The sequence below is a fragment of the Taudactylus pleione genome, unplaced genomic scaffold, assembly GCF_031769625.1.
Source record: "Taudactylus pleione unplaced genomic scaffold, aTauple2 ptg000390l, whole genome shotgun sequence".
NCBI classification, from domain to species: domain Eukaryota; kingdom Metazoa; phylum Chordata; class Amphibia; order Anura; family Myobatrachidae; genus Taudactylus; species Taudactylus pleione.
Genome location: NW_028284791.1, coordinates 404,180 through 431,867, shown reverse-complemented (window position 1 = coordinate 431,867; position 27,688 = coordinate 404,180). Strand labels below are relative to the sequence as shown.

At 41.8% G+C, this 27,688-nt stretch overlaps 1 protein-coding gene across 1 annotated transcript in view; it reads left to right on the top strand.

Moving 5' to 3' along the window:
• The window catches only part of LOC148507610 (dicarboxylate carrier UCP2-like), a 98,480-nt gene that overhangs the window by 67,440 nt on the left and 3,352 nt on the right, over positions 1 to 27,688 (top strand). Inside the window, exons 2-7 of the mRNA XM_088445838.1 lie at positions 16,661 to 16,789; positions 22,084 to 22,270; positions 22,543 to 22,750; positions 23,994 to 24,191; positions 24,751 to 24,852; positions 26,962 to 27,142. Coding sequence (XP_088301964.1) covers positions 22,145 to 22,270; positions 22,543 to 22,750; positions 23,994 to 24,191; positions 24,751 to 24,852; positions 26,962 to 27,142 — 815 coding nt within the window. The 5' untranslated portion in view covers positions 16,661 to 16,789; positions 22,084 to 22,144. The remainder of the gene's footprint in view (positions 1 to 16,660; positions 16,790 to 22,083; positions 22,271 to 22,542; positions 22,751 to 23,993; positions 24,192 to 24,750; positions 24,853 to 26,961; positions 27,143 to 27,688) is intronic.

Here is a 27,688-nt window from a genome sequence, read left to right as displayed (position 1 = left end):
AATAACAACTGAGTAACTATACCTCTGCTACATAATAATAATAACTGAGTGACTATACCTCCGCTACATAATAATAACTGAGTGACTATACCTCTGCTACATAATAATAACTGAGTGACTATACCTCTGCTACATAATAATAACTGAGTGACTATACCTCTGCTACATAATAATAACTGAGTAACTATACCTCTGCTACATAATAATAACTGAGTGACTATACCTCTGCTACATAATAACAACTGAGTAACTATACCTCTGCTACATAATAATAATAACTGAGTGACTATACCTCTGCTACATAATAATAACTGAGTGACTATACCTCTGCTATATAATAATAACTGAGTAACTATACCTCTGCTACATAATAATAATAACTGAGTAACTATACCTCTGCTACATAATAATAATAACTGAGTGACTATACCTCTGCTACATAATAATAATAACTGAGTGACTAACTAAACCTCTGCTACATAATAATAACTGAGTGACTATACCTCTGCTACATAATAATAACTAAGTAACTATACCTCTGCTACATAATAACAACTGAGTAACTAAACCTCTGCTACATTATAATAACTGAGTGACTATACCTCTGCTACATAATAACAACTGAGTAACTATACCTCTGCTACATAATAATAATAATAAAGTGACTATACCTCTGCTACATAATAATAACTGAGTGACTATACCTCTGCTACATAATAATAACTAAGTGACTATACCTCTGCTACATAATAATAACTAAGTGACTATACCTCTGCTACATAATAATAACTAAGTAACTATACCTCTGCTACATAATAATAACTAAGTAACTATACCTCTGCTACATAATAATAACTGAGTGACTATACCTCTGCTACATAATAATAACTGAGTGACTATACCTCTGCTACATAATAACTGAGTAACTATACCTCTGCTACATAATAATAACTGAGTGACTATACCTCTGCTACATAATAATAACTGAGTGACTATACCTCTGCTACATATAAATAACAACTGAGTAACTAAACCTCTGCTACATAATAATAACTGAGTGACTATACCTCTGCTACATAATAATAACTGAGTGACTATACCTCTGCTACATAATAATAACTGAGTGACTATACCTCTGCTACATAATAATAACTGAGTAACTATACCTCTGCTACATAATAATAACTGAGTGACTATACCTCTGCTACATAATAATAACTGCGTAACTATACCTCTGCTACATAATAATAACTGAGTGACTATACCTCTGCTACATAATAATAACTAAGTAACTATACCTCTGCTACATAATAATAACTGAGTGACTATACCTCTGCTACATAATAATAACTGAGTGACTATACCTCTGCTATATAATAATAACTGAGTAACTATACCTCTGCTACATAATAACAACTGAGTAACTATACCTCTGCTACATAATAATAATAACTGAGTGACTATACCTCTGCTATATAATAATAACTGAGTAACTATACCTCTGCTACATAATAATAATAACTGAGTGACTATACCTCTGCTACATAACAATAACTGAGTAACTAACTAAACCTCTGCTACATAATAATAACTGAGTGACTATACCTCTGCTACATAATAATAACTAAGTAACTATACCTCTGCTACATAATAACAACTGAGTAACTAAACCTCTGCTACATTATAATAACTGAGTGACTATACCTCTGCTACATAATAACAACTGAGTAACTATACCTCTGCTACATAATAATAATAACTGAGTGACTATACCTCTGCTACATAATAATAACTGAGTGACTATACCTCTGCTACATAATAATAACTAAGTAACTATACCTCTGCTACATAATAATAACTAAGTGATTATACCTCTGCTACATAATAATAACTAAGTAACTATACCTCTGCTACATAATAATAACTAAGTAACTATACCTCTGCTACATAATAATAACTGAGTGACTATACCTCTGCTACATAATAATAACTGAGTGACTATACCTCTGCTACATAATAATAACTGAGTGACTATACCTCTGCTACATAATAATAACTGAGTAACTATACCTCTGCTACATAATAATAATAACTGAGTAACTATACCTCTGCTACATAATAATAACTAAGTAACTATACCTCTGCTACATAATAATAACTGAGTGACTATACCTCTGCTACATAATAATAACTGAGTGACTATACCTCTGCTACATAATAATAACTGAGTAACTATACCTCTGCTACATAATAATAACTGAGTGACTATACCTCTGCTACATAATAATAATAACTGAGTGACTATACCTCTGCTACATAATAATAACTAAGTAACTATACCTCTGCTATATAATAATAATAACTGAGTGACTATACCTCTGCTACATGATAATAACTAAGTAACTATACCTCTGCTACATAATAATAACTGAGTGACTATACCTCTGCTACATAATAATAATAATAAAGTGGCTATACCTCTGCTACATAATAATAACTGAGTAACTATACCTCTGCTACATAATAATAACTAAGTAACTATACCTCTGCTACATAATAACAACTGAGTAACTAAACCTCTGCTACATTATAATAACTGAGTGACTATACCTCTGCTACATAATAATAACTAAGTAACTATACCTCTGCTATATAATAATAACTGAGTAACTAACTAAACCTCTGCTACATAATAATAACTAAGTAACTATACCTCTGCTACATAATAATAACTGAGTAACTAACTAAACCTCTGCTACATAATAATAACTAAGTAACTATACCTCTGCTACATAATAATAACTGAGTAACTAACTAAACCTCTGCTACATAATAATAACTGAGTGACTATACCTCTGCTACATAATAACAACTGAGTGATTATACCTCTGCTACATAATAATAACTGAGTGACTAACTAAACCTCTGCTACATAATAATAACTAAGTAACTATACCTCTGCTACATAATAATAACTGAGTAACTAACTAAACCTCTGCTACATAATAATAACTGAGTGACTATACCTCTGCTACATAATAATAACTAAGTAACTATACCTCTGCTACATAATAATAACTGAGTAACTAACTAAACCTCTGCTACATAATAATAACTGAGTGACTATACCTCTGCTACATAATAACAACTCAGTGATTATACCTCTGCTACATAATAATAACTGAGTGACTATACCTCTGCTACATAATAATAACTGAGTGACTATACCTCTGCTACATAATAACAACTGAGTAACTATACCTCTGCTACATAATAATAATAACTGAGTGACTATACCTCTGCTACATAATAATAACTGAGTGACTATACCTCTGCTATATAATAATAACTGAGTAACTATACCTCTGCTACATAATAATAATAACTGAGTAACTATACCTCTGCTACATAATAATAATAACTGAGTGACTATACCTCTGCTACATAACAATAACTGAGTGACTATACCTCTGCTACATAATAATAACTAAGTAACTAAACCTCTGCTACATAATAATAACAACTGAGTGACTATTCCTCTGCTACATAATAACAACTGAGTGACTATTCCTCTGCTACATAATAACAACTGAGTAACTAAACTTCTGCTACATTATAATAACTGAGTGACTATACCTCTGCTACATAATAACAACTGAGTAACTATACCTCTGCTACATAATAATAACTGAGTGACTATACCTCTGCTACATAATAATAATAATAAAGTGACTATACCTCTGCTACATAATAATAACTGAGTGACTATACCTCTGCTACATAATAATAACTAAGTAACTATACCTCTGCTACATAATAATAACTAAGTGACTATACCTCTGCTACATAATAATAACTAAGTAACTAAACCTCTGCTACATAATAATAACTGAGTGACTATACCTCTGCTACATAATAATAACTAAGTAACTATACCTCTGCTACATAATAACAACTGAGTAACTAAACCTCTGCTACATTATAATAACTGAGTGACTATACCTCTGCTACATAATAACAACTGAGTAACTATACCTCTGCTACATAATAATAACTGAGTGACTATACCTCTGCTACATAATAATAATAATAAAGTGACTATACCTCTGCTACATAATAATAACTGAGTGACTATACCTCTGCTACATAATAATAACTAAGTAACTATACCTCTGCTACATAATAATAACTAAGTGACTATACCTCTGCTACATAATAATAACTGAGTAACTATACCTCTGCTACATAATAATAACTGAGTGACTATACCTCTGCTACATAATATTAACTGAGTGACTATACCTCTGCTACATAATAACTGAGTAACTATACCTCTGCTACATAATAATAACTGAGTGACTATACCTCTGCTACATAATAATAACTGAGTGACTATACCTCTGCTACATAATAATAACAACTGAGTAACTAAACCTCTGCTAAATAATAACAACTAAGTGACTATACCTCTGCTACATAATAATAACTGACTGACTATACCTCTGCTACATAATAATAACTGAGTGACTATACCTCTGCTACATAATAATAACAACTGAGTAACTATACCTCCGCTACATAATAATAACTGAGTGACTAAACCTCTGCTACATAATAACAACTAAGTGACTATACCTCTGCTACATAATAATAACTGACTGACTATACCTCTGCTACATAATAATAACTGAGTGACTATACCTCTGCTACATAATAATAATAACTGAGTGACTATACCTCCGCTACATAATAATAACTGAGTGACTATACCTCTGCTACATAATAACAACTGAGTGACTATACCTCTGCTACATAATAATAACTGAGTGACTATACCTCTGCTACATAATAATAACTGAGTAACTATACCTCTGCTACATAATAATAACTGAGTGACTATACCTCTGCTACATAATAACAACTGAGTAACTATACCTCTGCTACATAATAATAATAACTGAGTAACTATACCTCTGCTACATAATAATAATAACTGAGTGACTATACCTCCGCTACATAATAATAACTGAGTGACTATACCTCTGCTACATAATAACAACTGAGTGACTATACCTCTGCTACATAATAATAACTGAGTGACTATACCTCTGCTACATAATAATAATAACTGAGTGACTATACCTCTGCTACATAATAATAACTGAGTGACTATACCTCTGCTATATAATAATAACTGAGTAACTATACCTCTGCTACATAATAATAATAACTGAGTAACTATACCTCTGCTACATAATAATAATAACTGAGTGACTATACCTCTGCTACATAATAATAACTGAGTGACTATACCTCTGCTACATAATAATAACTAAGTAACTATACCTCTGCTACATAATAACAACTGAGTAACTAAACCTCTGCTACATTATAATAACTGAGTGACTATACCTCTGCTACATAATAACAACTGAGTAACTATACCTCTGCTACATAATAATAATAACTGAGTGACTATACCTCTGCTACATAATAATAACTGAGTGACTATACCTCTGCTACATAATAATAATAACTGAGTAACTATACCTCTGCTACATAATAATAACTGAGTGACTATACCTCTGCTACATAATAATAACTGAGTAACTATACCTCTGCTACATAATAATAATAACTGAGTAACTATACCTCTGCTACATAATAATAACTGAGTAATTAAACCTCTGCTACATAATAATAACTGAGTGACTATACCTCTGCTACATAATAATAACTAAGTAACTATACCTCTGCTACATAATAATAACTGAGTGACTATACCTCTGCTACATAATAATAACTGAGTGACTATACCTCTGCTACATAATAATAACTGAGTGACTATACCTCTGCTACATAATAATAACTGAGTAACTATACCTCTGCTACATAATAATAATAACTGAGTAACTATACCTCTGCTACATAATAATAACTGAGTAACTAAACCTCTGCTACATAATAATAACTGAGTGACTATACCTCTGCTACATAATAATAACTACGTAACTATACCTCTGCTACATAATAATAACTGCGTAACTATACCTCTGCTACATAATAATAACAACTGAGTAACTATACCTCTGCTACATAATAATAACTGAGTGACTATACCTCTGCTACATAATAATAACTGAGTGACTATACCTCTGCTACATAATAATAACTGAGTGACTATACCTCTGCTACATAATAATAACAACTGAGTAACTATACCTCTGCTACATAATAATAACTGAGTCACTATACCTCTGCTACATAATAATAACTGAGTGACTATACCTCTGCTACATAATAATAACTGAGTAACTAAACCTCTGCTACATTATAATAACTGAGTGACTATACCTCTGCTACATAATAATAACTACGTAACTATACCTCTGCTACATTATAATAACTGAGTGATTATACCTCTGCTACATAATAATAACAACTGAGTAACTATACCTCTGCTACATAATAATAACTGAGTGACTATACCTCTACTACATAATAACTGCGTAACTATACCTCTGCTACATAATAATAACTGAGTGACTATACCTCTGCTACATAATAATAATAACTGAGTAACTATACCTCTGCTACATAATAATAACAACTGAGTAACTATACCTCTGCTACATAATAATAACTGAGTAACTATACCTCTGCTACATAATAATAACTGAGTGACTATACCTCTACTACATAATAACTGCGTAACTATACCTCTGCTACATAATAATAACTGAGTGACTATACCTCTGCTACATAATAATAATAACTGAGTAACTATACCTCTGCTACATAATAATAACAACTGAGTAACTATACCTCTGCTACATAATAATAACTGAGTGACTATTCCTCTGCTACATAATAATAACTGAGTAACTAAACCTCTGCTACATTATAATAACTGAGTGACTATACCTCTGCTACATAATAATAACTACGTAACTATACCTCTGCTACATTATAATAACTGAGTGATTATACCTCTGCTACATAATAATAACTGCGTAACTATACCTCTACTACATAATAATAACTGAGTGACTATACCTCTGCTACATAATAATAATAACTGAGTAACTATACCTCTGCTACATAATAATAACTGAGTGACTATACCTCTGCTACATAATAATAATAACTGAGTGACTATACCTCTGCTACATAATAATAACTGAGTGACTATACCTCTGCTACATAATAATAACTGAGTAACTAACTACACCTCTGCTACATAATAATAACTAAGTAACTATACCTCTGCTATATAATAATAATAACTGAGTGACTATACCTCTGCTACATAATAATAACTAAGTAACTATACCTCTGCTACATAATAATAACTGAGTGACTATACCTCTGCTACATAATAATAACTGAGTGACTATACCTCTGCTACATAATAATAACTAAGTATCTATACCTCTGCTACATAATAACAACTAAGTAACTATACCTCTGCTATATAATAATAACTGAGTAACTATACCTCTGCTACATAATAATAACTGAGTAACTAAACCTCTGCTACATTATAATAACTGAGTGACTATACCTCTGCTACATAATAACAACTGAGTAACTATACCTCTGCTACATAATAATAATAACTGAGTGACTATACCTCTGCTACATAATAATAACTGAGTGACTATACCTCTGCTACATAATAATAATAACTGAGTGACTATACCTCTGCTACATAATAATAACTGAGTGACTATACCTCTGCTACATAATAATAACTGAGTGACTATACCTCTGCTACATAATAATAACTAAGTAACTATACCTCTGCTACATAATAACAACTAAGTAACTATACCTCTGCTATATAATAATAACTGAGTAACTAACTAAACCTCTGCTACATAATAATAACTAAGTAACTATACCTCTGCTACATAATAATAACTGAGTAACTAACTAAACCTCTGCTACATAATAATAACTAAGTAACTATACCTCTGCTACATAATAATAACTGAGTAACTAACTAAACCTCTGCTACATAATAATAACTAAGTGACTATACCTCTGCTATATAATAATAACTGAGTAACTAACTAAACCTCTGCTACATAATAATAACTAAGTAACTATACCTCTGCTACATAATAATAACTGAGTAACTAACTAAACCTCTGCTACATAATAATAACTGAGTGACTATACCTCTGCTACATAATAACAACTGAGTAACTATACCTCTGCTACATAATAATAACTGAGTGACTATACCTCTGCTACATAATAATAACAACTGAGTGACTATACCTCTGCTACATAATAATAACAACTGAGTGACTATACCTCTGCTGCATTATAATAACTGAGTGACTATACCTCTGCTACATAATAATAACAACTGAGTAACTAAACCTCTGCTACATAATAATAATAATAATAACTGAGTGACTATACCTCTGCTACATAATAATAACTGAGTGACTATACCTCTGCTACATAATAATAACTGAGTAACTAAACCTCTGCTACATAATAATAACTGAGTGACTATACCTCTGCTACATAATAATAACTGAGTAACTATACCTCTGCTACATAATAATAATAACTGAGTAACTATACCTCTGCTACATAATAATAACTGAGTGACTATACCTCTGCTACATAATAATAACTGAGTAACTATACCTCTGCTACATAATAATAATAACTGAGTAACTATACCTCTGCTACATAATAATAACTGAGTGACTATACCTCTGCTACATAATAATAACTGAGTGACTATACCTCTGCTACATAATAATAACTGAGTAACTATACCTCTGCTACATAATAATAACTAAGTAACTATACCTCTGCTACATAATAATAACTGAGTGACTATACCTCTGCTACATAATAATAATAACTGAGTGACTATACCTCTGCTACATAATAATAACTAAGTAACTATACCTCTGCTATATAATAATAATAACTGAGTGACTCTACCTCTGCTACATAATAATAACTAAGTAACTATACCTCTGCTACATAATAATAACTGAGTGACTATACCTCTGCTACATAATAATAACTGAGTGACTATACCTCTGCTACATAATAATAACTAAGTAACTATACCTCTGCTATATAATAATAACTGAGTAACTAACTATACCTCTGCTACATAATAACAACTGAGTAACTATTCCTCTGCTACATAATAATAACTGAGTGACTATACCTCTGCTACATAATAATAGCTAAGTAACTATACCTCTGCTACATAATAATAACTGAGTGACTATTCCTCTGCTACATAATAATAACTAAGTAACTATTCCTCTGCTACATAATAACAACAGAGTAACTATACCTCTGCTACATAATAATAGCTAAGTAACTATACCTCTGCTACATAATAATAACTGAGTGACTATTCCTCTGCTACATAATAATAACTAAGTAACTATTCCTCTGCTACATAATAATAATAACTGAGTGACTATACCTCTGCTACATAATAATAATAACTGAGTGACTATACCTCTGCTACATAATAATAACTGAGTGACTATACCTCTGCTACATAATAATAACTGAGTGACTATACCTCTGCTACATAATAATAACTGAGTGACTATACCTCTGCTACATAATAATAACTGAGTGACTATACCTCTGCTACATAATAATAATAACTGAGTAACTATACCTCTGCTACATAATAATAACTGAGTGACTATACCTCTGCTACATAATAATAACAACTGAGTGACTATACCTCTGCTACATAATAATAACTGAGTAACTATACCTCTGCTACATAATAATAACTGAGTAACTATACCTCTGCTACATAACAATAACTGAGTAACTAACTAAACCTCTGCTACATAATAATAACTGAGTGACTATACCTCTGCTACATAATAATAGCTAAGTAACTATACCTCTGCTACATAATAATAACAACTGAGTGACTATACCTCTGCTACATAATAATAACTGAGTAACTATACCTCTGCTACATAATAATAACTAAGTAACTATTCCTCTGCTACATAATAATAATAACTGAGTGACTATACCTCTGCTACATAATAATAACTAAGTAACTATACCTCTGCTACATAATAATAACTGAGTGACTATACCTCTGCTACATAATAATAACTGAGTGACTATACCTCTGCTACATAATAATAATAACTGATTGACTATACCTCTGCTACATAATTATAACTGAGTGACTATACCTCTGCTACATAATAATAACTGAGTGACTATACCTCTGCTACATAATAATAATAACTGAGTAACTATACCTCTGCTACATAATAATAACTGAGTGACTAAACCTCTGCTACATAATAATAACTGAGTGACTATACCTCTGCTACATAATAATAATAACTGAGTGACTATACCTCTGCTACATAATTATAACTGAGTGACTATACCTCTGCTACATAATAATAACTGAGTGACTATACCTCTGCTACATAATAATAATAACTGAGTAACTATACCTCTGCTACATAATAATAACTGAGTAACTAACTAAACCTCTGCTACATAATAATAACTGAGTGACTATTCCTCTGCTACATCATAATAACTAAGTGACTATACCTCTGCTACATAATAATAATAATAACTAGACCTAGATATAATATAATGAAATATTGGGTATAATTGGTGCTTGTGCCTTTAATGACTGTCACTAATACATTCTGCCTAGATATTGCCGGGTGAGATGAGGGCAGAGCTGGAGATATCTCCTGGTAAATGTTATGAGAGAGTCTGGGGAGTGTCACCATTGCAGAGATAAGAGCTGAGGTTCCCACCATGATGTAGGATTATATAAATCTGCCCAGTATGAATATAGGAGATATTTTGTCCTGGTCCTGACACTGGTCCTGATTCAGGTGTGCAGGCAAACGCCATCGCAGCTGTGATCTCTAACAGATCGCAATTGCGACAATATGCTAATGAGCCACTTGCCGCCCAGTGCTGATTGCCTCTCATATCCGCCGCTCACACACATACCGGAAACATGGAATGCAGATCAGGTAGCCACCAGTACTCTGAGTAAGGCTAAGCTGCTGCAGACATAGCGGGTCTCCAGGTGCGCAGAAAGCTACCTACACGCTAGCGTTTCTCTAACCTCGCCCGGTTACATCCCCCAAATGCTGACTGTCTGTCCCTCACTGCCTGTAGTCGTAGTTCAATCGCTGAGCGTGTGCAGTGCAGCTTACACACATGCGCAATGGCTAACAATCACTCAATCTGCATAAATATCGGCATCGCGTCCACATCTAAATGAGGCCCACTATGTTCTTGAGTTTTATGTTTCTTCTATTTTACCACTTTCAGTTTTTAATTAATAACTTTATTCATTGTGATTTTAACTAATTTTTGAAATAACACAGGATAGATGATATGACCACCAGGCGACATTGTGCAAAGCAGCTTTACCACAGATAATGACTCATGTATATATGTATCACTCTATAATAATATAATGTAATAATGGGTACATGACACGATGTGATGGATTTTGAATGTGGAATGGTTGATGACATATCGACCTGACAGAATGTTGACCTAACATCCCTGATGGCCGAGCGTTCTCTCACCTGGTCCAGGTGGCGGTGGTGGCTTCTGGGTCCCAGCTGTCATGTGACTGACGGTTCTGGTGCAGACGTGTGACTGAACGGCGTTTAGGTGAATATTTTCCCCGTAACCCTAATCCCTACCCCTCCTCCCGCTAATGCCTGGCCTCCCCTCCTTCTGCAGCCTAACTCTAACCTCCCCCTGCAACCTAACTCTACCCTCCTTCCCCACAGCCTAACTCTAACCTCCCTTCCCCCAACATTCTAACCCCCCCCCTGGGCCTAACTCTAACCTCCCCACCTCCTGCAGCCTAACCCTAACCTCCCCCTGCAACCTAACGCTAACCTCCTTCCCCGCAGCCTAACTCTAACCTCCCCTCCATCAGCAGCCTAGCTAGCCCTAACCTACCCCCGCAGCCTAACTCTAACCTCCCCCTGCATCCTAAATCAGAAATTGCTAACCTCATTGCACGCAGTGAGTACACAAGCTGCGTATGATGTCGCGGTGGCTAATTTATGCACGCCCATGCAAAGGCGTTCACACTGACAGACACGTCTGCATTTCTCTGACCACTCCCCCGTCACCACCCCCAAAATGCTGACATACTGTCCCTTACTTTGCGATGGCTTTCTGTCTGCATGCGTTATCGCATTGCGATCGCAATGCTATCATGTGCACGCACAATGCGGTGCATACGCATATGCAGTATGCACCCTAGTCCGATCTGCATACGTGGTTGCCATTGCGATTCATGCTGAATCAGGCCCAAAGTCACATATTTGGTGTTGGGGTGCTCGGTATTTCGGAGCCAGCTCCGTCGTGCGCATGCGCGAGACCCGGATAGCAACGGGCGCTCCGTCGCTCCGGGTCTCGCAACAAAGGGGGCGAGCTGTCGATGGTGAGTGACAGCGCGCCCCCTTTGGTAGGCGGGCCGGGGGCGTGGCCGGCCAAACAGAGGCGTTCCCATGAGAACGCCTACCGTTTGGGGGCGGCCCCACTGACATCACAAGTGATGTCAGTGGAGAGCTTCCTGCTCAATTTGAGCCGAAAGCTCTCTGGGGCTTGCGGCCACGAGACCCTACCACAAGGGTCTCGTCGCAAGCACGATGGTCGCGATGGTCTTGACCTTCGCGACCATCATCATGGCCGCTCACTATAGCTGTGGGTGGTCACCCACAGCTATGCGAGCGGCCAGGAGGCCGTTCCAAAAAAAAAAAAAGCCCGGCCCTGATTCAAAACGAGTGCTCTGTCAGAGCGTCCGGCTCTGAATCAGGGCCTCTGTGGGCACATTTATAATGCAGCCAAACTATTGATTTCTACAAACTGGAAGCACATCGAGGCTCCAGCAATGACAGCGCAGAATCTGGAACTACCTCTGGAATATATCACTGCTCTCCTTCATGACACTGTGATAAAGCTTCATGCTACCTGGGACCCTCGGTTCTCTACATTTCATAGACCGCTACCCGGAATGAAATGAAGCTGGTCTCCTCTGGGTTGTTTAGTGTACCGTACCTCCCCTAACCCCTATCTCTCCTATTTCTACCCTTCTTTTTTCTTATGTTATTGTATTGTAATTCATATATTTTATTGAGATGTTTTAGTTTCGATAAAAAATAAAAATAATTTATAGTTGCATTTGAAAAGTGATGTACACACTACTTCGGAAACAGTACCTCGTTTGTAACTAATTGTACACAATCTTTGATGGATGACTACTATGTTGTACCATGTATCAACTATTATTACCTGTATAAATAAAGGGATTAAAAAAAAATAAGTGTAAGGGGTGTTCATGGGTGGTGACCGGGAGGTAACAGGCTAAACAGATGCACAGAGATATTGTTAATAGTGCGACCGCTCCGACCGATGTTGTTAAGCAGTATTACAGTGTATACGGATGCTGCGAGTGGGCGTCTCAGTCCTTGCGCATTTGGACACACAGATCTACACCTGCAGATGGACTCTGTAGCGGCATTAGCATAAAGACACAAACACGACTGCGGCAAGAGACGCAGCCCCGCGCGGGCAACTCAGAATGAGGCCCATTGAACGTAGCACTGCGAAAAGTGACAGCTGGCGGGGGAAGAAGCATAAAAGTGAAACGCAGCCGGCAGCTGCAGCAATAACACCGTAAACATTAAAACCGCCTGCGGCAAATATTATCCATGTAAAATGTTTATCAACTATACCGAGGTACAGTTATGTATACATATAGATATAAACAGTGATAGTACAAATGTTAACTAGTTGTTCACTGTTTCGTGATAAGGGACAGTAATAATCTGTCCCTTATCACAAGCACCTGCAATCCCAAAAACAAGTGGCCCCTTCTTAGAGCACCCCCAGAGCCTTATTTCACTAGTTGTTTAGATTGTCCCCCCACTTTTATCATTATTGCCCCAAACGGACTGGAATTGAATACGGAGATACATTTTCAGGCAAAATTTTCGCCAAAAACCATGCGAAAACGGCTTTTCGCTTCTAATTGAATACGGCCCTGTTGTCACCTGTGTTGAAACATCTTTCTTATCAATTAACTAGTTCAGCACAGGTGACGGCGATCATAAATTAAGAGGGAAGTCCAGGAACAGAGCATTGTGTCCCTCCTGGAAGGGGTCATGTTGGGAGGTAAGTGGTTGTTAACACCGGTCTAGTTATCGGTATAATGCCACGTCAGCAGCCAGGCCAGGTCTCAGCCTATTGTGTACCAGCACATTCTAAAGTTCCACTGACGTCGTGTTGGTGGGCACACGGGACACCGTGCTGGGGAATATAGTGTTCTTCCTGGAGGAAGGGAAAATTAGAATAACTCCAGGCATCAGGTTTCCTTCCCAGTAAACAACTTGTTACATATCGGTCACTATGATACCAGCACCAAGCCCTCTGCCAGCCTCCAGATCCCATTGGCTGAGCTCCACGCCCGCTGACCAATCAGAGGGAGGCGATTCCTAATGTTTAGTATGATGTGATATTCTAGGAACTAAGTATCCATGACGCGGCGGTGTCATTAACCCCATCTGTGCTGGAAGGACACGTTCCCCTTTTCAGCAGCTGAAAGGACGATGAATCTTAATTACAATTTGTTTCCAAATTGGAAATGCATTTTGTAGGCCATACTGTACGGGTATAAGGTGGCAGGAGCTGGGAGGACAGATCGGCACGTTATGTATACTTGCAATGCGATTGGGAGGCTGGTGCTTGTAGTTATACCATAAGAATGATGTGTCCCCCTGACAAATTCTGATACTGAACCCCCCCTCATTTTGTAGCATTAATCCCCCAATCCTCTGCCCATAAGACTCCATTGTAGCTTTAACCCCCCAATCCCCCAGTAAGCCCCACTTTGCACTTGGCACATGTACTCCAGACTGTGCCAGTGATGTCAGCAGTCGCAGACTGGGCTCTGACCATCAGGAGGAACTGATTTCCTCTTTATAATGATGGTGGAGGGAGGAGGAGGGCTAGGTAACAAGGGATGTGTCAGGGAAAGTCCTTCTGCCGTCAGTCTCATCTTATGCAGCCATGCCAGGCAGGCCCCCACACCAGCGTAGCCCCTCTCCGACATGTGTCCCACCTGTACCACCTATGAGTGCCCCTGGTTCTACCCAAGTAGATATTCCTGACAGGGCATCCTGGGACCACGAGCAGCACACAGTAAAGTGCTATTTTCATTTAATTATTATCCTAATTTCCAGTTTGCACTTCGGAGTTCAGAAGGAAGAGCCCTAGTGCTGTCACAGAGACTGGTAACTGAGAGGGCTCCTGTGATGAGACTGGTTCCCACTTAGGCAGGAGGGCTCCGTGTAACACCCTGCACACACACATACCCCCATTATTTTCTGGAGTTGTGATCACACTCATTGTAATGTGGACGCCCCCCTAACATGACACAGACACATCGTTTTGGAGTTTACACATTTTAAATATCGGGAGAGAAGAGGCAACTGACAAAACGGAAAACTGTAACAGGTGCGTAACATGAAATTGGGAATTCCCGCTGTGCAGGGTGGGCGCTGAGCCCCTTAGGGCTCTATTCATCATTACATCATTATCACTTGTGATAGTTATGTTTTACACTCACTACGAGTTTAAAAAACTGTTTGGAGGCATTCACCATGCATTTCCCCGCAGCCAGTGCCCCCTCCCCAACCACGCTGCTGTGTGTAAACACCCCCCAATCCTTTCCCCGGTGTCCGTTCTGTCTCCGCCACATCCTCTCTCCCCTCTGCTCCCTCTCTCTTGTCTCCTGCACTGGGAGCCTCCTCTCTTCCCTGCTCCCTCTCACCTGCTGCCGCCGCCGGGATCCTGGACGGGCACAATCTCCCCTCCCCCCCCCGCGCATCCTCTCTCCCTCAACTCCCGGGGCTCTGCAGTGCAGTTACAGCAGGGAGGGATCTGAATAGATCCCTCAGCTGGCTGAAGTGTCTGCCATGTAAATCCTCACAGGATGCAGTAAAAACGGCAGACCGTGAAGATTATCGGGGACTGTACGCCATCTGGGGATGGCGTACAGTAACAACACCAAGTTCCGAAAAAAAAAATATTTTTTTTTTATCAGAACTTGATGAATGGCCCTGACACTTAATTTATACAAAAGTATGTGAAAGTGTTAATTATCACATGCTTTTGTATAAATTCAAGGATGATGAATAGACCCCTACGGGGGTGATGTATCCAGCAGTGAAAAGAGTGGAGAAGGGACCAGTGGAGAAGTTGCCCATAGCAACCAATCAGCTTTGAGGTTGCATTTATCAAGTACATTCTATAAAATGATAGTTAGAAGCTGATGGTTGTTATGGGCAATTTCTACACTCAGAACTGTAAGATATTTAAGATATTACGACATGTAGCGGTCGTGATTGTTGGGGGAAGCTTTTTTTCCTATGCACATCAGACTTCCTGTTAGGGCTCCCATGACCCTCACATACTACATGGCTGCATAGCTCAGATTCAACAACATTATTTCATATTAACTGGTGACAGGGCCTCAGGCTGGTGATTTACACCACTGACCTATACAGAGGGTTCATCGATGCTGCCTGTCAGTGATCCCTGTTGTTTGTCCCTGTTCCAGGAGACTGTAACAAGATGAGGGTCCTGTGACCACCAAGGTATAAATACAGAGGCCCCGCATCATCCCACCAACACTGCTCTGTGCTGCTGGATTCATAGAGAGACACCCGGGGATTACTGGACATCACAGGTAGGGAGGCTCAGTATCTATTATTCTCTCTATGTATCCACTTTAGCATTACGTTTATTCTCTTACCACAGAATAGACCATGGCGGGAATGGTTATTATTTTGCAGTTTCTTTATACAGTTTAGTTCAGTAAATTTCAGACAATATTTAGTTCACTTTTTCACAGTTGAAATATTTGCAAGTTTTGCAAAAAAAAGTTTTAAGATGGCTGCCCTGCGCGGTGCCACCTTTGTCGTTCCAGAGCGTGTCCAGGTTTTCCAAACTTTTCTGTTTCGCCAGTTTTGTGCCACTATGTTATTGTCTTACTTAAAGCCTGCTGTTCAGGTGCTTAATTTGGATTTCCTGGGAGATATATATAATTCCCTATTATCCTCTACACACAACGTAAACTGAGCGCAACAGGGAATTTCCATGAGATTTACGCTAGATAATAACACTGAGATGTTTTGCAGCGTAGATCACTGGAATTGTTGTGAGTAATTATGCGCACGGTAATGATAAATATGAATCCGTGTGAATTGTGAGTCGTACGTCTGTCCTGCTGATATACGTTATGCTTTATTAAGTACTGACAGGGGCTATATTTAGCAATGTTTGTTAGGCATCTGTCCGCATGTAGTTTCAGTCACACCCGGCACGGGATTAACAACTGAATGGAGGAATTGACTGGGATGTTTTATATATATATGTTTTGTCCTCTCAGAAAATGAATGAAAGAGATTATTTTCTATGGCGGAATAGAGTAGTGTGTGAGACTGTCCATAAAACAGCGTCTGTGCGTAAGAAGGGTTATAGCGGGGTCAAAATAGGATCGATGCGTAAATCTTAAAATAATATTAAAATAGACTAATCTTAACATAGCTAATGATAAAGGTCCGGATTCAGCATTGCACGTATACGGATGTGCAGAACGGGTCCTGCGTGATAATTCGCACACCCTTCTATGCCTCTGCCTTAAGGGGTGGGGCGGGGGCGGGGAAGGCCGGCGTTCCCCGAAACGGGGGCGTGGCGTCCCCGTTTTCCGGGAGTTGCAAGGCCAGGGACTGCGTCTACGGGCGCAGTTTCCTGGCCTTGCAAGCCGGTTAGCCTGAGTAAGCCTCAGCTTACTCAGCTGGCCGGCGGCCTGGCGCCATCCACCAACACACCATAGGTCATGATGGTGATCCCAGCTTGCTACCTCGGTCGCAGTGCTGGGATCGCAAATGCAGCAGGGGGTGCCATACAGAGGGTGTCGTACAGGGGATGTCGTACAGGGGGTGTCGTACAGGGGGTCTCATACAGGGGATGTCATACAGGGGGTGTCGTACAGGGGGTGTCGTACAGGGGGTGTCATACAGGGGGTGTCATATACGGGGTGTCATACAGGGGGTGTCATACAGTGGATGTCGTACAGGGGGTGTCGTACACCTCCTACTGCATTTGCTTATTAGCAAGTACGGAATTGCAAAGCTGCCTGCGTGCTTTCTGCGTTCTCATTTTCTTGGCTGTACGTTGTAATGAAGTTGCGCATTGATGAGACGATGGGGAATGCAGCGCTGCACACATTCTATAATGTTTGGAATTACGTTGGAGTGAACAGGGAAATCAGATATGTAACGTGTATGGCGGCATTAGTGTTACCGTGACTTCGAGGTATACAGAGTCAGCACAGGACGTGACTCCAGATCTGACTTGGCAGGGCGGTGGGTGACTTATCCCGTTACTGGCTCGTGGGCCCTGTGATATCTACGTCTCCTCACCACGTTCTTCGCGGGTCAGCATACCTGGGCGAGGTCACATTTCATAGCACCCGGTGGTGATATAAAGTCAACAAGTCTCACCCTTGCCCCATATTCCTGCCTTGTGTGTACTCAGTTCACCCACCAGCTGGCAGCGGGTACAGCCATAAAGCCATGTTTTATACACAGTAATGCACAGCTGCATATTCAAGTGCAAACATGCCTATTTATAATTGGGCAAAGAGCCCAAAAATATATCACAGGGTCCCCTATCTATCGCAGTGTTTACCTCTGGTGATAGCCCCGTTATCGCCAGTATTAACCCCGCTGTCGATATCGATGCTGGTCACGTATCCAGTATACCACAGTACGACGAACAATGATAAGTAGGCCCCAATGACAACGCAGCCAGGACCTACAAGGTGCAATAAAGACATAACATTTGCTTAAAGGATGTCCAGGTGCTTCCCGAATTAGGGGGAGACCTCCTGGACTCTAGGGAGAGCAGGGAATTCTCTTGTAAGGGCACTAACCTGCCTGTTAGGTGAGCAATGATGATGCAATTTGCATAATCAAGCCCCACCCACCAAACAATGTGGACAGCGCCATCATACTACTCCTGGCTACCATGGCGCCCATCTTTTTTTTTTCTTCCTTATCCTTCGCATTTCCCTGAGAGGAGAGGTATAAAAAAGTCAGCAAGTTTGAAGGAAGCGTGTGGAAAATGTGTGGAACCATTCCATACCGGGCATGCCTCTAGGCTTGTCGCCAGTGGAGGAGGCCATTTTGTGGGGTCAACCAATATTGATGAGAGTGCAGCCTACTTATTTCATAGGAAATAGGTCATAATTATGAGGTGTCTGTGCTAGTCGGCTACTGAATATATTATGTTAGATTCCCAGACACTGATTTCTGCTCAGTAACTAAACATACAGAGGAAAACATTTCACAGTCAGAAACATGAAGTAATTTAAGGCCACGTGAAAGTGTTTAGCCAGCAGCAAGTTGCACAATGCAGAGAAATATACTGTATGTCCTGTCATTACTTTACTGCACAATGATATATTCCCCCAAGCTGTCACTTTTATTACATAGGTTTCACTGTAAACATCACATGACTTTCTAAGCTGAAGCGAATCCAGCACACAAGGAAAACAAGTTGTGCGGATAAGTTGTCTAATGCCTGCTGCCATATTTGTGGTAAAGCATCCTTTGGCAGGTTTAGCACTCTGCGGGCCTAATTCAGAGACGGACGCTATTGCAGACGCGATTGTTACTTTTTGGAAAGTCGCAGCGGCGATAATAATATGCAAATATCAGTTTCAGCCTTTTACTTGTTGTGTACTAGCGCGCTCCAGCCAGTGCAAGCCCTGGGGCGCTCACATTCAATGGCGCAGCTCCACCGGTGGTTCTGAGCACTCCCGCCATCCAGTGCACCAGCCTACAGGAGTCGCAGTGTCTACTTTTGGAATTCCTTTGCACATGGCCTCTGGGGCTGCGGCTTTGCGTTCAGTGACGCGGCGCCGACACTCCCATAACACACCTTTTTTTTCGTGCTCACCTCAGGCCACCTTCCAGTCACCCCATGGTTTTTGCCTCGCCGCTCCTACTGCCAGCACTGCCATATGCAGCAGCCTCAGAGGAACGCATGTGCCGTGGGGGGGTTTCAGATTTTTTTTGCACACGCGCAGTAGCAAAAAGTCGCTCAACTGCGCAGACATCATCAATGGATCTACCTCTGAATCAGGACCTGAGAGAGGCCATTGGGTCTGAATCTGAGATGCACGCAAAACTGAACGCAGCAGCGTCTATTGGCGATCGCCCGTCTGCAAACTTCTTCTTTTGTGCACATTCCTGCCACCCAATGTGCAAGGACTGAGACGCCCATTTTTTATACCGATTGGCCATCGGTCGCACCGCAGAAGCTTGCACCAGCTTCATGGCAGATGCAGTTTCTTCGTCTGACCGCGGCCCCCTATGCTTGCGGCTGGGAACGCGGCCATTTCCGTTGACGCTCCCATTACGCGCCCAGTGAACGGCCCAGTTTTGCGTGCTCTAGCCCCGCCCTTGAGCGCCCGTCAGTTCTCCACCACATTTCTTATACCCTCTGTCCCGATCGCAACAGCGCCTTGTGCGTAAACTTTGGGTAACATCTGCGCCGCTGGGTTATGAGAAATGTTTGCGCTTGCGTAGTTGCAAAACAATCGCTCAACGTGAACATCGGCACTGCGAGCGGATTGCGTGCATCTCTGAATCAGGCCCATTCTGTCAGGCACAGTGGCACCAGTCACCAAGTGACAGAGATAAATCGGCATTCTGTGCTGGCGTCAGGTGTCCGCACAGGGACGATCCCACAACTTGGCTCAAGTGCAGGGAAACAGAATTATTGTGGTAGCACCCATAGGTGGCCGATTAGATGAGATCCAAAAATGTAGCTCTTTGGCCGAGCGGATAGACCATTTACTGTCCATAAAGGGGCCGGCTAGTGCGCACAACCAGATAGGGCCTGGGGCTGAGTCGGACGCACAGAAGTCGGAAGTTGGACGTCCCCCCACACTCGGGTAATGAGCTATGTCATCTGACAGATCAATCCTCCTGCGCTTTCAGTCTCCCCGTGCGTCGGCATAGTATGGCGCAATAAGCATCTGCTTTCTGCGGTGCATGCTCAATTTGCAGTTACGCATGCTCATACGCATTTGCACTTGCGCCCCACTCAAAATCAGCCCCATAATGGTTTATCTTTTAACCACATTTAACTATAATGCTGATAATAGTAGTAATAGTATCCGACCCTCCCGGATTAGGGTGAGATCTCCCGGACTCAGGACCGGATTGAGGGCCACATGGGCCTGGAACTGAAAATGACCAAGGGCCTATTATGAGAAGCAGAGGAGGCGTGACCAGTGCTGTGTGGGCGTGTACACCTCTATGCACTAATTATGTAAAAGAAAAAAAATGCTTCATTTTGTGAGGCAAATAGAAATACAGTTTTATTACTATATGATTTATGGCTGACCGTGTGGAGAGCAGATGGCCAGTCAACATCATGTTGTCATGACAATGGGCCTATTTTTATGTGAAGGCCTGGAGCTGTAGCTCCATCCGCCCCATTGTTAATCTGGCCCTGCCCGGACTCCTGGGACAGCGAGGAATTCTCCCGGAGATGCGCTTATCTTCCTACAGGATTAATATAGACCCGCAGCAATGGCTCAGCTCGTTTCATCAAGCTTAGTGGGAAAGGGCGCAATTATGCAATTAGCGTCATCATATGATTTGCCCCGCCCACTGGATGATGTCACACCCATCAGCAAGTCACACCCACCACTTCTATTCATGCATAAGCACCACATCTCCCAGAAGTGAGGTATACAATTTAGGCAAGTATCCCGATCGTATTGATCGGATTATATTTGAGTGTCGTTCTCATACTGGGGCCACATCTATGGTGGTGTCAGAGTAGCTGAACAATCATGGAGGGGGAAAACTTGATCAGGGCAGACATGCTGGGTAAAGATTAATTTTGCAGCTACTGTGTAACCTATTATGGCCCTCTTAGTATAATGTGGTATCTTTCCAGGTAACCGGCTGCAACGTATCACTCGTCACTGACCCACGGCCCTGTCTGGCATTGAAGGAAGATGGTTGGACTGAAGCCCTCAGACGTTCCTCCCACCCTCATGGTGAAATTTGTGGGTGCTGGATCAGCGGCCTGTATCGCGGACTTAGTCACCTTTCCTCTCGACACGGCGAAAGTCCGACTGCAGGTACAACTTTTCGGCATCCACCATGTACTGTGCGGGCTTGAGGAATAAACTAAAAGGGTTGACTACACTGGTAGGATCCACCATCATGTAACGCCACACAGTTTATTTACGTGAACCCCATTTACCAGAAATATCCAAGTACCAGGATAAAAGTGGGTTAGGCCACAAAGTGTTATTATAGCGCTGGCGTCATAGTATACCTCTAGGTAATAGAAAATAAATCTCCGTAATCCAAGTCTTGTATTTATCTTCGGTCCTCGTCCCATCTGTAGATCCAAGGGGAGTGTTTGGCCGAACCCAACCTCAGAATTGTCCACTACAAGGGCGTGATGGGGACAATATCCACCATGGTGAAGATGGAGGGAGCGTCCAGTCTCTACAACGGGCTGGTGGCCGGTCTGCAGCGACAGATGACTTTTGCATCTATCCGCATCGGACTGTACGACTCGGTGAAGCAGTTCTACTGTCGCCACTCAGAAAGTGAGTAGAATCTTTGCTTCGCGTTTCCACATTTTGGGGCTCCAGCCTGTAGCGGTTTTGGAATCAGCAGAGAACTTCAACAATTTACAGGCATGGTGCTGTTCCATCCTCACTTCTTGTCATGTGTGTGATCTATGGGCCTGATTCAGAGCCGGACGCTCTTTCAGAGCGCTCGCTCTGAATCAGGGCGTTTTTTTTGTTTTTTGTTTCGGCCTCCTGGCCGCTCGCATAGCTGTGGGTGACCACCCACAGCTTTTCCGAGCGGCTAGATGATGGTCGCGACCATCGGGGCTTGCAACGAGACCCTTGTGGTAGAGTCTCGTTCCCGCAAGCCCCAGTGAGCTTCCAGCTCTAAATAGAGCCGGAAGCTCACCACTGACATCACTGGAGGAGGGAGTCCGAGGACTGTGGAAAGGTAGCGGAATGCGCAGTAATTTCACTGGTGATGTCAGTGGTGCCTCCCACAAATGGCAGGCGTTCCTTCGGGAACGCCTCCGTTTGTGTAGCCACCCCCTCTGCCCGCCTTCAAAACGGGACGAGCTGTCAATCAAAATCGACAGCCGCCCCATTTTGGTGCAAGACCCGTAGCGACGGAGCGCCCGTCGCTGGCCGGGTCTCGTACATGCGCATGCCGGACCCGGCTCCGGCATGCACAGTGGCCAAACATCGAACCCGAGCGCTCACGAGCGGGTCTGAATCAGGCCCTATGTTCAATGTGAATGCAATCGCGATTACGAACACACATCGAGCGATTGTTTGCCATCGCACATGCATATAAGCGGCACTGCGCGTGCACAGCGAACGCATTGCAATTACGGATGCACAGATGAATCCATTGTAAAGTTAGTGACAGGCCGTCAGCGTTTGGGGGTGGTCGGAAAAACGCAGGCGTGTTAGTTTGTTTGAACGCCATTGCAGGGGCGTGCATAAATTATCAACTGCGATGCCCTACGCAGCTTGAGTACTCACAGTGTAAGTAAGTCAGAGCTTGTGTAAGTGTGCATGAGGCTGCGATGTTACTCGATGGTTATGCAGTCTTGCTAAACATTACTTATGTGTGTAAGGTAAGGTGGGCGTCCTTATGTAGTGCTGCAACGGCATAGGGATCGCAATAGATTAGCATATCTTCGCAGTGAGACTGCATGCGTAATCGCTATTGTAATCGCAGTTGCGATCCTTGCTGAATCAGGCCCATATTTGGGTAAGAACCTCTTTGAACACAATCCCCCCTCTCGTGTCACAGATTCCGGAGTCACCTGCCGGTTGCTGGCCGGTTCTACAACGGGGGCCCTGGCCGTGACCTTTGCCCAGCCGACGGATGTGGTGAAAGTGAGATTCCAGGCCCATGTGAAATTCATCGATGGTAACCGGAGGTATAATGGGACGGTAGACGCCTACAAGACCATCGCTAAGGAGGAGGGAGTCCGAGGACTGTGGAAAGGTAGCGGAATGCGCAGTAATTTCATTTATGGTCTCACAAAGTATTTGAAAACCATCAGAAAAGAAACAGAATTTTTTTTTATGTAATCACTGGGCCGCGCTCACAAAAGTTATCTAAAGTAAATGAAAGCGCATTTTATCAAAGGAGGAAAAGGTGTTAACTCAACAAAATTATTATACAAAATGCTTTACCGATAATGCCAAATTTTTGCCTATAAATTTTTTTAATGCCATTTTTTGGGGGGCTATATAAAATCCTATATCTCCATAATGCGTCTCCTAATAATAAATAGGGACAGGTTTCACCCCCTCTCACGTTTGATATTTCACTTTACAATTCGGATGTTTTTTTGATAAAATAGTGGTTAAAAATTGTCGGCGTACAGTATTCACGGCAAATGATCACAATCTCATTATAACGGTCTTTAATAAATTTGACAATCTCCAACACCTGAGCAACACTCAAGCCCAAATGAAATCGTATATACTGTACATGTTGTGCATTTTTTTTTTTGACACAATATAGTTAGTGACTCACCCATTCCTTCTCTCCTGTGTAGGGACCCTGCCCAACATCACCCGCAATGCCATCGTAAACTGCGCAGAACTGGTCACCTATGACCTCATCAAGGAAGCCATACTAAACCATAAGCTAATGACAGGTAATTGTCGCTGTGCAGGCAGAGAAACGTTCCAGGTCGGCCGAGTCTGAAGGTGGCAGAATATTACAGGCAGATATGGGGAACTGGTGTTATATAATGATAAGCGACATCTCCATAATGTTTCACCAAAACTAATTGCTTTGCTGTAAACCAGGAGAAACCTCTGAGAGTGAACATACCAGACACATACCTCCCAAACTTACCGCTGTAGGCAGGACAGTCATAATTTTGGAGGGCATCATTTTGGGAGGCAGGTACCTCTACAACAGGCGGCATAAAAACAATTTCTGGAACAAAGTGGCGAGGGGCAAGGCCATGAGTACAAAAAGCGTGGCCCATCTGTTGGGGGTATGGCCACACCCCCTGTGTGCCTTAGCCACGCCCCCATTCCGCTTTGGAAACCTCCGATGTTGGCAGGTATGATAGAGGTCATTAGGGATGGCCATCAAACGCTTAACCATCAATGGTCTCCACTGGTGCTTAGCAACGGGAAACTATTGATGGTTTCATCCATTGATGGACATCCTTGTTCTGTGACGCGGTTTTGCGCCTAAAGACGCAAAACCGCTCACGCAGGACGCCTTGTTCAGATGGATATACAGTACAGTGCCTGCTATAGGACTGGTGCAAGTTTCGACGGTGCATCTCATGGTTTGTCCGATAGGCTAATGGGCATGTTATGGGAAGGTCACGGACATGTCTTATAACGGTTTGCAAAGTAAGGGCCTATTTTAGATGGGATGCCGTCAGGAAGCCAACGGTCGAAAGGCCGACCGCCGGCTTCCCGACTATCAAATCCCGGCAGGGTACTAATGACAGGTGTCGAAATCCTGACGCCTGTCATTATACCTACGCCGGGAGCCCGACGCCCAGCACACCGAACAAAGGGAAGCTGGGCGCGGACAGCCGCGAGGGGCGAGGGTTAGGTTTCAGGGCTCCCGGGGGGGGCTTAGGGTTAGGCTAGGGAAAGGGGGGTCAGGGTTTGACACCCCCGGGGGGAGGTTAGGGTTAGGCACCTCACCGGGAGACTTAGGTCTAGGCTGCATATTTTCACACAGCAGGTGAGTACACGGATACAGCACTGACGGCATTAGTGTAAATCCCTGAGGGGTCTACTTACTAAAGCCTCAGATGGAGATAAAGTGAATGGAGACAAAGTACCAGCCAACCAGCTCCTAACTGTCATTTTTCAAACACATCCTGTAAAGTCACAGTTAGGAGCTGATTGGTTGGTACTTTATCCTCCAAGGCTTAGTAAATAGACCCCGAGTCAGGCCCTGAGATGCTTAGGGGCCCATATATATAACAATTTTTAAAACTTGTTGCATATGATAAACGTTGCTGGGAGCTGATTGGCTGGAGCACCATTATCACACACAGGGAGTTTTAAAACTCATTGCGTATGATAAAACTCATTTATATACGGCGGCCATATTCTGACGTAGATTCTGCGCCTAGCATGGGGCAGGTGCAAGTTTCCATGGTGCGTCCAATGATTGCGTCTAAAGACTCACAAAGTCGGCGTCTCAGTCCTTGCGCAGCCTGACGCACGGATGTACACCGGGGGAAGGGCTGATACCAGCATTAGCGTAAAGATGCAGATGCGACTACGGCAAACGACACTAAAGCGGTCGCAGCAGCGCGGGACTCAGAATCGGGCCCTAAACGGTATTTTAGATTAAAATGTAAACTTTTTACCAAATAAAAAGATTAGCGCTAAAGTGGGCGGAGGGTGGACGCAGATGGGACGATGATGTGTCCATGGACACAGCTCGGGACAGTAATGCAGCTGGAGGCGTGACTCATTACCATAACAGCGCTATTACAGTAGTACTACCGTCCATAGGACCTTCAGTCACCAGCATTATAATCTATACAGCGGTTACATACTGGGGGCTGTTTATTTGCAGAACACTGTATACAGCAGTATATATTATTATTATTATTATTATTACTGTAATATAAAATGTGAATATTATAGTATTTGCCCTCTGGTAGATTTTCCATGGTACAAGCCATAACGTTTATCAGTGCACAGATCTTGATTTCCAAAGAAGCACCTACGATAGGGACACAAGCAGAATAATCCCATTGTACTGACTATTCCAGATAATCTGCCGTGTCACTTTGTGGCTGCATTTGGAGCTGGATTCTGTACCACGGTGGTGGCATCTCCGGTTGACGTGGTAAAGACTCGGTACATGAACTCTACAGCTGGCCAGTACAAGAACGCATTAAACTGTGCAATTACCATGGTGATAAACGAAGGCAGCACGGCGTTCTACAAAGGGTAGGTCAGCAGTGCCAACCGGGAACCTAAACGTGTGATTCAGGGGTCTAGTTACTAAGCAGTGTTAGGAGACCGGGTGAAAAGTGATAAGGTGCCAGCCAATCAGCTCCCAACTGTTATTTTTCAAACACAGCCTGTGAGATGACAGTTGGGAGCTGATTGGCTGGCACCTTATCACTTTTCACTCTGTCTCCTAACACTGCTTAGTAACTAGACCCCATAGAACCTGATTCTGAATTGCCTGTATTCCGTCTGCTGCTGCGAACGGAGGTGTAGTGAGATTATCCGCACAGATCTCTGCGACTGCACCGCCCCCGGTCTTCCGTCCGCTAGATCTCTATTATCACCACGACCTATCCCATACTTGGTGCAAGAGATATGACTGGCACGCACACGAAAAAAGGCATGGACGCGACTAGTATGGCGTAACTCTGGCTACACGCCCACGACGTGTCCAGGAGGCCATCCTAGTACATAAGTATGTACCGTGTGCTGCCAAGTTTCCACCCAGTAAATCCCATTTGATGGATGGAAACGACCGAGGTG